The sequence below is a fragment of the Rattus norvegicus genome, chromosome 4 (assembly GCF_021556685.1).
Source record: "Rattus norvegicus strain SHRSP/BbbUtx chromosome 4, alternate assembly SHRSP_T2T, whole genome shotgun sequence".
In the NCBI taxonomy this organism is placed as follows: domain Eukaryota; kingdom Metazoa; phylum Chordata; class Mammalia; order Rodentia; family Muridae; genus Rattus; species Rattus norvegicus.
In genome coordinates, this window is record NC_141537.1 from 105,527,833 (window position 1) to 105,540,699 (window position 12,867).

The following is a 12,867-nucleotide window of genomic DNA, read 5'->3' on the forward strand; positions in this document are numbered from 1 at the left end:
CAGGCCCCTTCTCTCTGCCTTAGAGAGCAGAAGTCCACATCTACTCCCTAATCTCAGCTTGCAGCATGGTCTCCCTCTTGCTGCCTACTCTCTCCCCACAAGCTTTCTTTCTTTTTTTTTTTTTTCTTTCTTTCTTTTTTCCGGAGCTGGAAACCGAACCCAGGGCCTTGTGCTTACTAGGCAAGCGCTCTACCACTGAGCTAAATCCCCAACCCCTACAAGCTTACTTCTTAAGCTGAAGGTACCACAGCACCAAAATGAGCAAGCGGGGCTGGAGAGATGGCCCAGCAGCGAGCACTTTTATCTTGCAGAGGCGCAGAGCTCGACTCCAAACACCCATGGCTTCGGAGGATCTCATGCCCTTTTCTGACCTCTGGTGCTTGCAGGCAAAATATTCATATACATAAAACAAGCAAATCCTTTAAAAAGGCAAATAAATCCATCTTTAGAATTAAAGATCTAAATGTTACTGTCCCTTTACCTATTGTCACATTTCTAATTATAAAAAACTACTCTTGCTATAGAAAATCTAGACCCGGGGTTGGGGATTTAGCTCAGGTAGAGTGCTTGCCTAGCAAGCGCAAGGCCCTGGGTTCGGTCCCCAGCTCTGGGGAAAAAAAAAAATCTAGACCCACTACATACAATCTCATCAGTCTGAAGAGGGTACTATAAATCCCTGGGCATTCAGACAGGAGTTCAGACAGGGAGCGCAGTGCTCTCTCCGCCCTTCTAGACCCTTTGTCCAGCTCCACCCCCAGCACCAAAGCACCAGTGCAAGCCTTCTGCTCACCCCACTCTGAGACAGCAGCGGGTGAGATGCAAATCCTTGGCTTGTAGACTTGAAGTTTACAATAGATATTTGTACGTGTACAGATTGTCTTGAAAGTCACTGTTTTCATTATGTCACTCAGGTAACTGAGGGAAAGAAGAAAGGCAGGGAGAGGGTAACAGTGGGTCCCAGACAAACATGAGGATGAAAGTCTGAGCAGAAATTTGAGCGGTTTTTGCTGACTGCTTTTACTCCTGGCTGGTAAATGCATCAACTCCATTTCTACTGCTACCGCTGCCACCATCCTTCACAGGCATAGGAACTTTTTAGGCTTCCAATGAGGACTGAAGACCAGCAGCTCTTCAGGAATCCTCCAGGCCTTCAGTGTCGGACTGGGACTACTGAGGCATCTACCCTCGTGGGGCAACCAGCCACGAGGTTCAGCCTCTTCAGGATGCAGAAAGCGTTGCTGGACAGCCTAAACCATTTTTATTGTGTAAGACAATCTAACGAGCACACACGTGTGTGTATGTATATGTATGGGTTCATAGATAGGTTCTGTTTCTCTAGAGAACCCTAATATAATCCCCTAGAAAGAGAAGTTCCAGGAGGGATCAGTGCTCAACAGCAAAGGACTCAGTCTTCAAAACCAGAGAATCCTGCCTCCCTGCATTAGGAAAGGGGAAACTAAGGAGGCTTAGGTAGAAGGATTACAGTTCAAGGAGTGGTCTGAGCTGTTTAACAAGTCCAAGGCAAGCCTGGGGCAATTTTTTAAGACCTTATCTCAAAAATAAAAAGGTATCAGGATAAAAGTAAAATTTTTAGAGGCAGAGCCCTTGCGTTGCATGTATGATGGCCTAGGTTCGATGTCTAACACTGCCAGAATCATAAAACACAAAAAAAGGAGCCCTAGGGCCTGCAGAATGGCTCAGTGAGCAGGCTGGCTGCCTTTGGTCAACTTGACACAGGTAGAGTCATCTGGGAAGAAGGGGTCTCCACTGAAGAATTGCCCCCACCAGCTTGGCGTATAACAGAGTTGTGAAGGGCATTTTCTTGATTAATGACTGATGAAGGACCCCGCTCACTATGGGCAGTGTGACCCTTTAGCAGGGGACCTTGGGTTGGTTATAGAGAAAGTACTATGAGTAAGCCATGGGAGCAAACCAGTAAGTAAACAGCATTCCTCCATGGCCTCTTGCTTTCGTTTCTGCCTTGGTTTCCCTCAATGAACTGAGACCAGGATATATAAGCCAAATAACATAACCCCTTCCTTTCCACGCCGTTTTTGGTCACCATCTTTATTACAGCATTAGAAAGCAAACTAGGTCACTAGGGAGAGGCACCTGCTGCCATGGCTGATGACCTCAGTGGATTCCCTGGGAACCATGTGGACGGAGAGAACTGACTCCCACAAATTGCCCTCTGACCTCCACATGCATCTGCGATACCTTCAATCCCTTGAAATCACACAGCAAGAGCCCACGGTGTGCTGCAAAAGAGCAGCCACAACCCAGGCCCATCAAGAATTCATTGTGGCCAACATGGTGAGCTGAGAGCCCATGGTTGGGGATACAACAGTGACAGATTTCACAGATGTTGAAATGAAATTATAAAGACTTGGAGCAATGCCAACACAGAAAAGCAGTCAACAATCCAGACTAGTAGTGCTTCTTCAAAGGGTACACAGACACGCGCGCGCGCACACGCACACACAAAGTCTGCTTAGGATAAGACAAAGTTTGTAAGCCACTCCCTGGGAAAAGGTCACCACAAAAGACTAAATAAAAAGGACTGAACCAAGAGTGGTTGAGCACACCTTTAGTCCCAGTGCTACAGAGACAGGCAGATCTCCACAAGTTCAAGGCCAGCCTAGTCTACAGGTGAGTTTCAGGCCAGCCAGAGCTATGTGTAAGACATTAGTTACTTCCAGATGAAAACAGAATTACTTGGAGTCAAAACTCATTCACTGAGAAATACAATTTCATCTGTGGCCTCAGATGAATGACTAAATTTTAAACTGTCAATACAAGCCATTTTAAACATTGTTTTAATTATCTTGTATGGGCTTTTTTTTTCTGTATGTATGTGTATCATGTGTACCTGTTGCCCACAAAAGCCAGAAGAGGTCATCGGAGCCATCTGAAGTTATAGATGGTTGCAAGCTACCAAGTGGGTGATGGGATTTGAACCTAGGTCCTCTGGAAGAACAGCCATTAACTGCTTAGCCATTAAGCAGCTTTTAACCACTGAACCATCTCTCCAGCCCCAACACAAGGCATTTTATTATATATTATTCAGAACCGTTTGTGTTCACATATGTAAAAATACACAGATTTCCTGGTAGGAGATGAATAAGACTCTTACACAAGTTGCTCTGTAATCTGTACTGCTCCTTTCTCCTGTGGACCTCAGTGGCAGGCAGAGCATTTGCCTAACACAAGGCCCTGTTCAAGTCCCCATCACCAAGTCCCAAACAACCCAGAAGCTCAGCATTTTTGTTGGTTTTTGAAACAGGGTCTTCTAGTGTTCACAGGATATCCTTACCTCCCAGTCCCCTGCCTCCACCCCAAGTGCTGGGACTGCAGCAGGTGCCATCCCATCAAGCTCTGTGCACACACTCAATGTGTGTCCTGTGCATGTGCATGTTTTGGGTACATTCGTGTGGGGAGTATGCATGCTTATGAGTACGTGTGCATATGAAGCCAGAGAAGAACCTCAGCGGTCATTCCCCACGCACTGTTTGCATTGCCTTTTGAGACCCTCGCTCAGCAGCCCAGCAAGCCCAGGGGGCTGCCTGCTTTCCTGTTGCTTTTTTACAAGCAGGCACGCCATGCTGCTTCTCGCTTCCTTTTGTTCATGGGTTTGAGGGACTGAATGCTGTAAGGTGGGCACTTTACCAGCTGAGCCATCTCACCAGCTCCCAGCTTTATTTTCAATCTCTTCCCAGCGCTTAGAGCAGAGCACAGGGCCTGGTGCTAAGAAGCAAGTGTTCTCCGCTGAGGCCGTCCCCAGTCCCAACCTTCCCGGAGTCAATACCTGCAGGCGCCTGCCACCACTGCTAATCACATGATGTGTGGGAGAGTCCGCACCTCCGCCACAGTCCCTTTCACTCCACTTTCATTCCCACCCACCCCGGCTTCTCTTCCAGATTTATTATTCAATGTGTATGAGTGTTTCACCTGCATGTACGTATGGAACTCTTAACAAGCCTAAATGAGGTCTATAAAACAAGAGCCTGGTTTAAAAACAGGAGGACATTTAATCCATCCCAAAGGTCCCACGAGGAGATGGAGGGAACTACAGGAAAACCATCTACCTATGGCATAAGGGTGCTGCTGACTCCATGTTTACTCCTAGAATCTCAAGACTTGATGTTTCCACGGAACTTTCTGTTCTTTGATACTTGCAGCAATTCAAATAAGGCATCCATCTGTAAGAGTTCTGCCTGCTGATGCTGAAAGGGAAGGCGTGTGCTGCAGAGAGCAGCAGAGACAGCACAGGACACCAGGGCAGACAGGCTCCTTCATGGTGATGCAGCCAGAATCCATAAAAACTGGGCTAGGGCAGGACTCTTCAGTCCTGTTCAGCTACAGCTTCAGTATTTTTATTTATCGTCTTCAGCCATAGCCCCTGGGAGCAAACCCCAGAAAAGGCATTCAAGCCCCCTGCTGGTTGGTTTCATCATTATCCCGCCTCTTCCAAATCTGTCAGAAATGGAAAGTGAGGATCTCGTCAGTCAGTTATAGCAAGTAACTATTCTGTGCAGACAACAGACAGTAGGACGCCCAGAACACATGCCACAGTCTCAAAAGTGATCCGCACCTCCGCCACACACCTTTCACTCCACTTTCATTTCCCCCCCACCCCCGGCTTCTCTTCCAGATTTATTATTCAATGTGTATGAGTGTTTCACCTGCATGTACGTATGTGCCTACCGTGTACATTCATGGTGTGCACAAAAGTCAGAAAAGACTTTGGATTTTCTAGAACTAGAGTTACAGATCTCTGCTAAACTCACAAAGCCGCAAACACACTTCTTGTTGACTGATGGGCTTCTATACTCTTCCTTTCTGAAAGTCTGATTGACTTCTGGAGCCACATAATCTGATCTCCTTACACTCAAAGCACCAGGGCCTGCAAGCAAGACTCTACAGCAGTTCCACTTGCTGTGTTGGCCCACACCCACCTGAATGTACGCCTCAGACAGGGTGATCATCTGGGGCAGAATGTCCGTCACCTGGAGGTCTTGTAGTTCATACCACTTGCCTGTCCCCTGCACAAAGCATAAAGAGTTGGGTTAACACCTCTCCAAAAATGTCAAGTGTAAGGTGTAAAAATGATCACAGCCAGGAGTCAGAAACATCAGAATGGCCACTAAACATCAACAAGAGTCACGAGGATGCCTCATAACCTTGGCTAGACCCGATTCAAGGAATAGTCCAGGCAACCTCAGTCTTGTAGAGGAGATTTTGAAGTACAATAAAGTCCCAAACATTTTGGTTTCCTTTCTGTCCTTTCTGTATGTGTGTTTGTATGTAAGGGTGTCTTCACATAACCCAGCCTAGCATCAGATTTTCTCTTTAGCCAAGGAGGGCCTTGAACTTGAGTCTCCTGCTTCTACCTCAGGAGTGCTGGCATTGTAAGTGTATGCCACTACCCCCAGTTATGTGGTGTTGGAATCAAGCCTAGGCTTTGTGCATACTGGATACCCTATCACTTGAGCTAAATCCCCAGACCCATTTCTACCCTTCTGAAAAGGAATTTGTGTGGCCACTCAAGAGGAAAAAGGAGAAAGCCCTCTAATCTCTAATGTCTTTTTTCCTGCCCCCGGCCCCCAAAAGGTAAAACAGACAAACTCCTAAAAAAAGTACATGAAGCTAGCTGCTAAGAACCTAAAAGTAGACATTCTCCCTCCTACCCTCACCCCAGAATAAAGTAAGGCGTCTTGGTGGGCACTGCTCAGCACCTACACTGTTTCCTGGCCTGCGATCAGTGATGCCGACACAGCCAACCTTCCTCACAGCATGCTGCATGCACGAGCTTAGGCAAGGTTGCTGGAGTACTTAGGCAAGGTTGCCCAAAAAAGGCAAACAAACTCAAAGCCACCAGAGGAACAATGCTATTTTGCAGCTCTGTGCCATGCCAGCCAGGGGCCACTCACTCACTCACATGATGAAGCACATGGATCCTGTAGGAGCCCTCAGAAGGCTTGCCATCATGCACAATGTTGGCGATGAGGTCATAGGTGGTGTTCTTGTGGACTGCTTGGACTTCTTCAGATAAGTATTCTCTCAGATCCACATTTCTGGAGACACAAAATAAATAAGTCAGACCATGGCTATCAAGTTAGAGAAATCCCTACACAGGAACAAATGAACCACAGAGTGACTGACAGTTACTTTAGGGTCCTCGCTCTAGGAAGGTTTACAGTGCCAAAAATGTTCCAGTGAGTTGAATTTTACATTTCTCAACAGCAACTACTTATATCAGGAAAACACCCTTTAGAACCATGTCTAGGTGCCAGAAGTGCAGGATCTCTGCTCGCCTGGATCTAAACGGGAATCTTGGCTGTCACATACATGACAGCTGTGAATCTAAGCAGGTTACACAGGAATGTGACCCCACTAGCTACCCTGGGAGTAATGAGCTGGGGCAGCAGGGCTTCACCTCGGGCCTAGCTGGAGCCACCTTGCAGCTCCAGGACTCAGGCAGCGCCTGTCCTGTGCCCTCAGGCCTACAGGAAGAAGAATGACCACATGCTAGGTCACCACTGCAACCATCTAATCTGAACACTAGGCAAACCATCAGCTTTTTATTTTTAAGGCCCTTACTTTCATTTTCTTTCAGTGAAGTTAGAGGCAAAATCATTGCAAGCAACACAGCTCACATAATTAGCAAAGGTATGAAATGGGAGTTTATTCACGGCTTCCAGACTAGGAAACCAGCACTGAAGAAAAAAAGGGTCCAGAGAGCTGGCTGCCTTCTGTTCCTTTGTATGTGTGGTGTATGTTCCTGTGTGCACATGCAGATGGATATGAATGCCTGTACAGGTGAGAGATCAACACCCAGTGTCTTCCTCAGTTTCTCTCTTCCTTATTTTTTATACAAGGTCTCTCAATGCCATCTTCTGCTTTTCAAAGGCAAAGCCACACATGCAGTGTACAAACACACATGCTGATGAAAACACTCATATACATAAAGTGATGTATACTTTCTGGATCCATTGTTTTCTTCAGTGCTGGTTTCCTAATCTAGAAGCCTTGAATAAACTCCCATTTCATGCCTCCATACACCTTTGTGAGGAAGAGGCAGGAGGATCTCTAGGAGTTCAGTCAGCCTGGCCTACATATGAGAGCCAGAAAAACTATGTAGAGACCCTGTCTCAATAAGGGTTTTTTTTTAAAACAATTAGGGAAATGAAGCAATTGATAAAGTGTTGGCCATGCAAGCCTGGTGGCCCGAGTTTGATCCACACAGTGAAAGAGGAGAAATTAATCGTATACCTCATTCTCGGCTTCCCACATGTGTCCAGGCTCACAGATACCCATAAACAAAATAGATAAAATGTTAATAAAGAAGTCATGGAGCCCTATTCTAAGAATAGACCTCCTGTTTTCTAACTTTCCTGGAGCAAGCTTTCCAAAGGACAAACTACTCAAGTCACAACTCCCAGATGCACAAATGCACAGACAGATAAGAAGACAAAAACACGCCAAGCCCAAAAGAAAAGCTAGCAGGGTAAGAAGTTCCGGCAGCTTCTCAACAGAAGCACCCGCAGCGGCCCATCCACCCACAGCGGCGCCCTGCAGCGGAAGCACTCCTGCTCTCAGGAGCAGACTGGTGATGGTGGCAACTCACAGGAGGCTGCTCTGACATATACCCTGGCTGATGGAATTTGAAAGACAGTGCTTCTGGAGTCCACTAAAAAGAACAGGCAGATGGCTTCTGTGTTCCTTACTTTGTTCTACTTGTCACACAAACAGGATGGTGCGAAGAACAGGAAGAAAAGTGTGGGAAGGAGGGGCTGGAGAGACGGCCCAGAGGTTAAGAGCACTGACTGCTCTTGCAGACATCCCAGGTTCATTTCTCTACACCTACATGGTTCACAACCATCTGTAACTCCAGTTCCTGAAGGTCCAATGACCTCTTCTGGCCTCCATGGGCTCCACATGCACACCATAAACAGACATACATGCAGGTAATACATTCATACACATAATTTTAAAAACTGTATAATATCCTTTAAAAAGGAAAAAAGGGAATTCTCTTGTATTCCTAAGAAATTCTCCTACGTGGCAGCTGTCACACACTTAGAATCGCAGGTTGAGGAGGTTGAGCCAGGGTTCAGCAAAGACCAGGCCTGAGCTTCAAAGCAAGATCCTGTCTCCAAATCTTAGAAAAAACTTAGATAAAATTCAGATAAAGCTCTGTGATACAGCGCTCACCCAGCACCGAAGCTGCCTGCCTGACTCAGTCTCTAGTAATTAAGGAGAGGACCCCCAGGACGTCCTCTCCTTACTGTCTACTGCCACAGATCCTCAGGAAGGGTGGAATCCATTCAAAGAGAAAGCCTACCTGGAGGGAGCCTTAGGACTCATGCAATCTCAGTCTTACAGCCCAGAGTGCACTTTACCCACTAAGCCATCTCCCCAGCCTAAGACTTTAGATTGAACAGAACTCAGAACTGGAAATATATTCAAAGGAAAACTGGCAGTCCTTGTACTTGGGGAAAGTGAGAGGAAATGGGAAGAAAAGAATCCAAGAGGGAAGCACCCGTCCACTACTGCCCCAAACGGCTTTGTTTGTTTGTTTGTTTGTTTCTTTTTTTTTTTCCGGAGCTGGGGACCGAACCCAGGGCCTTGCGCTCGGTAGGCAAGCGCTCTACCGCTGAGCTAAATCCCCAACCCCCAAACAGCTTTGTTACACAGACAAAAATGTACAACTTCCCTGTCCCTGGAAAGCTGAACATATTCTAGACATCCCCGAGTCAAACATCTTATGCTCAGGCAAAGCCTTTTCTCCGCTAGTCTGTCTTAGACACTGCCCTACCTGCAACCTCCTCACCACCAGATGCTGACACACTCACGTCAGACTGCCATGGGCTTTCTCCATGTTCTCAGAGAACTTCTTCAGATCACATGAACACAGTCTCTTGGAGCTGGACAGATGGCTTAGCAGTTAGGGTAACTAGGTGCTCTTCCAGAAGAATATGGTTTGATTCCTGGAACCCACATGGGGGCTCACAAGTGTCTACAACTCCAGTTACAGGGAATTTAATGCCTTCTCCTGGCCTCTATGGGTACCAGGCATGCATATGATACAGACTTATTTGCATGCAAATTATTTTTAACATAATTTTTAAAATTTAATTAAAAAATTAAAAACCTTGGCTCTTCAGATCTGAAAAACAATCGTCTACCCTAGTGAGGTCTTTCTGAATGAGAAGGCAGCCGACTAAAGTCATCTGGGATCCTTCCAGCTCCTTCACAAGAGTCATGAGAATTCAACTACAGGGTAGATTAAGAAGTCCCATATTAAAATTTGTAATTTATGGCAGTGTGCTGTTACATGCTTGTAATTACAGAACTTGGGAGGCAGGAGGCGGGAGAATCAAAGGTCCAAGGTCATCTTAGATTACAGTGACTTCAAAGCCAGTATGGGCTACATGAGATTGAGTCTCAAATAAGCAAACAAACAAGTAAATAAATGGCTGGGTCTAGGGAAGCATCTTCCTTTAGGGAGTCACCTTTGGAACATCCTTCTAGCAAGCCCCTCATATCTATGATGTAGGAAGGTGCTTTTTGCAATCCCAACCAGGTCAATCCAAAAGAAACAATATGGAAGGATGTCTAAACTCCTGGCCATAGATGGCGGCTACAGATTTGGAAGGCTGAGGCAAGAGTTTCAGGAGTTCAAGATCATTTGTCAAGTCCATGGACAGCCGGGGCTACCTAAGACCCTGTCTCAAAGAGAAAGAGGTGGGGGACCCCACCACAGTGAAGCAAGGTGATACACACGTGATAGGGAAATTGACAATTGTTGGATTCTTCTCCACGAAGAAGTTGTTCTTTGTAAATCTCTTGATGCAAAAGATTAGATATGGAGGCAGCTTGGTGAGCTGGAAGCGCTTCAGGAAGTTCTCCTTATAAGTCTTGTATTCCTACAAAGACAATTTGATGTCATCAGTGCCAGCACTCAGGAGGTACCAGAATGACCGCCTGACCTTTGTTCTGGTTTTTAAACATAACTCTGTATCACACCTAGACTTCAAAAGATACCCAGTCTCAGAAATCACAAAAGAGGCTAAAATCAGCAGTGTGGCAAACATTAAGTAAGAGACCTTGACAACGGGCCGTGTCAGCCAGGGTATGATCACACTGCTGTGTGGGCAAACACAACTAACTAGCTAATTAAACATCAGTTAAAAGCTGAATTTCCACCACACAGATCTTACTTTACTCAAAACAGAGAAAAATGTCTTGACTTAGCAGCAGTGAAGCACCCTCAGTATTCCAAAGGACGTGGTCGTCGACTTTTCTTACACCACTCCTGCGTTAAAGACCTGTGCTGGGGTATAAGAAAACCCTGTGCTCAGCATATAGGAAGCACTGATGTATCTCAAACCAAAGTGCGCATCTGAGAAAAAAATCTTCTGGCTTTGTAAGCAGTCTAGTGGGTCACATGTCCTGTAAGCTCACTCTGCATGGCCCGAGGAGAAAGGGAAGGGCCAGGGCATCTGTCTAGGCCACGGGGTGTAAAGCTGGTGAACTGAGGTGCTTTTCTTTTCTTTTATGTGTTGCCTGTCTGTGAACCATGTGTGCCCACAGACACCAGAAGGCACCAACTCCCCAGAACTGGAGCTACATACAGATGGTCATAAAGCACCATGTGGGAGTTGGAAATTGAACCTAGGTTCTCACAAGAACAATACTCTCAATCCCAGAGCCATCTTTCTAGTACTGTGAATAGTTGTTTCTTTTTTTTTTTTTTTTGGTTCTTTTTTCGGAGCTGGGGACCAAACCCAGGGCCTTGCACTTCCTAGGCAAGCGCTCTACCACTGAGCTAAATCCCCAACCCAAATAGTTGTTTCTTAATACAAATTTTTTATCCTTGTCTGGGGATATAGCCCAGTAGAGCACTTACCTAGCATACATGAGGCCAAACCTTAGCATGGCAAAAAAAAAAAAAAAAAAAAAAAAAAAAAAAAAAAGTTCACATTTAGTTAAGAAATAGGAGTAAAAGAGTAATCATAAGCAGAAAGAAACAACCAAACAAGGCTTCCCTCTGAACTGACCAAGTTCTGAGGATGAAAACAGACTTGAAATCCACAAGTTGCCCAAGAAAATAGAAAATACTTTCAATTTATTACATGTGTGTGTGTACACTTGAGTGTGTGCATGAGAGAGAAAGAGAAAGGGGGGGGGATGTTGGATGAATGTGAGTGTGCATGTGCTACAATTCGCATCTGGAAGGCAGAGGACAATTTCCCGGAGTCCGTGCTTCCCTCCCACTATGGGCTGCATGCACTGATCTAGGGTCTCTAGGCTTACGTCCTAAGTGCTTTTACCTGCTGGGCCGTCTCACTAACACTTGAGAAAATGCTGGTTAACAATCAGAATGTGCCTTCTTCAAAACCATCGGACAATGGCCTTACTAACAGCAAACGAGAGACTCTGACTCTCTAAGTGAGGGACTACAGACCTGCTTCCTTTCCAAACAGCAGTCATTAGAAGGTCATCTAGTAACCTTTACAAAGGAAGGGCTTTGGTGCTTCCTCTAAAATGTTAGTAAAATAAAACGGAATAACTTGTCGAGAAAAATAAGGGTACGTGGCCAACACTGCCCCTCCAGCTCAGAAGAAGAAAACACTACTGCAAAAGAGTGGCGAGGGAACAGGGTCCCCACCCCACCCTGCCTCAGGAGACATCTTCCCAACAGACCAGGGTCATCATTTCCAATATTACCAACAATTTGTTCCTTATGAGTATGCACCCATATTATTAACAAAAATCAAGAGCAAATAGACATATTAAAAACAATTGTCAGCACTGGAAATGGTGGCCTACACTTGTAAGCCAGCACTTGAGTGTTGGAAGGCGAGTCAGGAGTCCAAGGTTCATTCTACAGCAAGTTCTAGGCTAACCTGGCTATATAAGTCCTAACTCAAAAACAAAACAGAATAAAAATAGTAAGTTTTAAAAGGTGAGATCTCTGTATTTACTGTTTCCAAACGTCTAAATTTCTACCGTTCTCTACAGTACTCAAAAGCAGGCATGAACCATGTAAGGAGCTCTACACCAACTGCTCTTCCAGAGGTCCTGAGTTCAATTCCCAGCAACCACGTGGTGACTCACAACCAGCTGTAATGAAATCTGATGCCCTCTTCTGGTGTCTCTGAAGACAGCCACAGTGTACTAATATGTAATAAATAAATAAAAATCTTGAATGAGTGAAAGAAAGAAGGAAAGAAGGAAAGAAGGAAAGAAGGAAAGAAGGAAAGAAAGAAAGAAAGAAAGAAAGAAAGAAAGAAAGAAAGAAAGAAAGAAAGAGAGAGAGAGAGAGAAAGAAAGAAAGAGAGAGAGCCCTAAACACCAGAAGCTGGGAGGCTTGAAAAAGACAACGCACTTAGAGAAAGTATATGAAATGTATGTGCTGACTCTGAAATATGAAAAGACAAGGCGGCTGGGAGTACCCTGTCTGTGGAGTGCTTGCCTTCTTCCAAGGCCCTGCTGTTAACACTGCGAAAGGATGAAAGTTAGAAACAAAGCGACTCAGTTACCTTCTCCGTGATGCCGTTGAACTTGGCCAGGATGTTGAAGAGTGGCACTTGCGGGATAATGAGCTGCTCCTTCTCGTCCTTATAGAGTGGAGCAGTGGGAAGGTCGAGCGTCAGGTACATGAACGTGGACTCCACCATTGTCTCTTGGTACTCCTCATTATGGAGCAGCTGCTCTTTCTCTTCCGCTGGCTGGAAAGGATAAGATGAGAGGATGAGAGAGGACAGGAGAGTGAGCATGGAGCTAACCCTCAGTGTGTGGGAAGAGATCACGGAGCTAACCCACAGAGGACATGGCGCTCCTGTGTGGAAGTGTACTCAC

At 45.7% G+C, this 12,867-nt stretch overlaps 1 protein-coding gene across 3 annotated transcripts in view; it reads right to left on the minus strand.

The window, feature by feature from the left end:
- Positions 1-4,004: 4,004 nt before the first annotated feature.
- The window catches only part of Usp39 (ubiquitin specific peptidase 39), a 32,379-nt gene continuing 23,516 nt past the window's right edge, over positions 4,005-12,867 (minus strand). The window contains 5 exon segments of one of the 3 annotated variants that reach the window (NM_001106597.2): positions 4,005-4,242; positions 4,956-5,042; positions 5,939-6,074; positions 9,787-9,929; positions 12,549-12,737. In NM_001106597.2, the coding sequence (NP_001100067.1) occupies positions 4,183-4,242; positions 4,956-5,042; positions 5,939-6,074; positions 9,787-9,929; positions 12,549-12,737 (615 nt within the window). In that variant the 3' untranslated portion in view covers positions 4,005-4,182. 3 annotated transcript variants of the gene reach the window in all.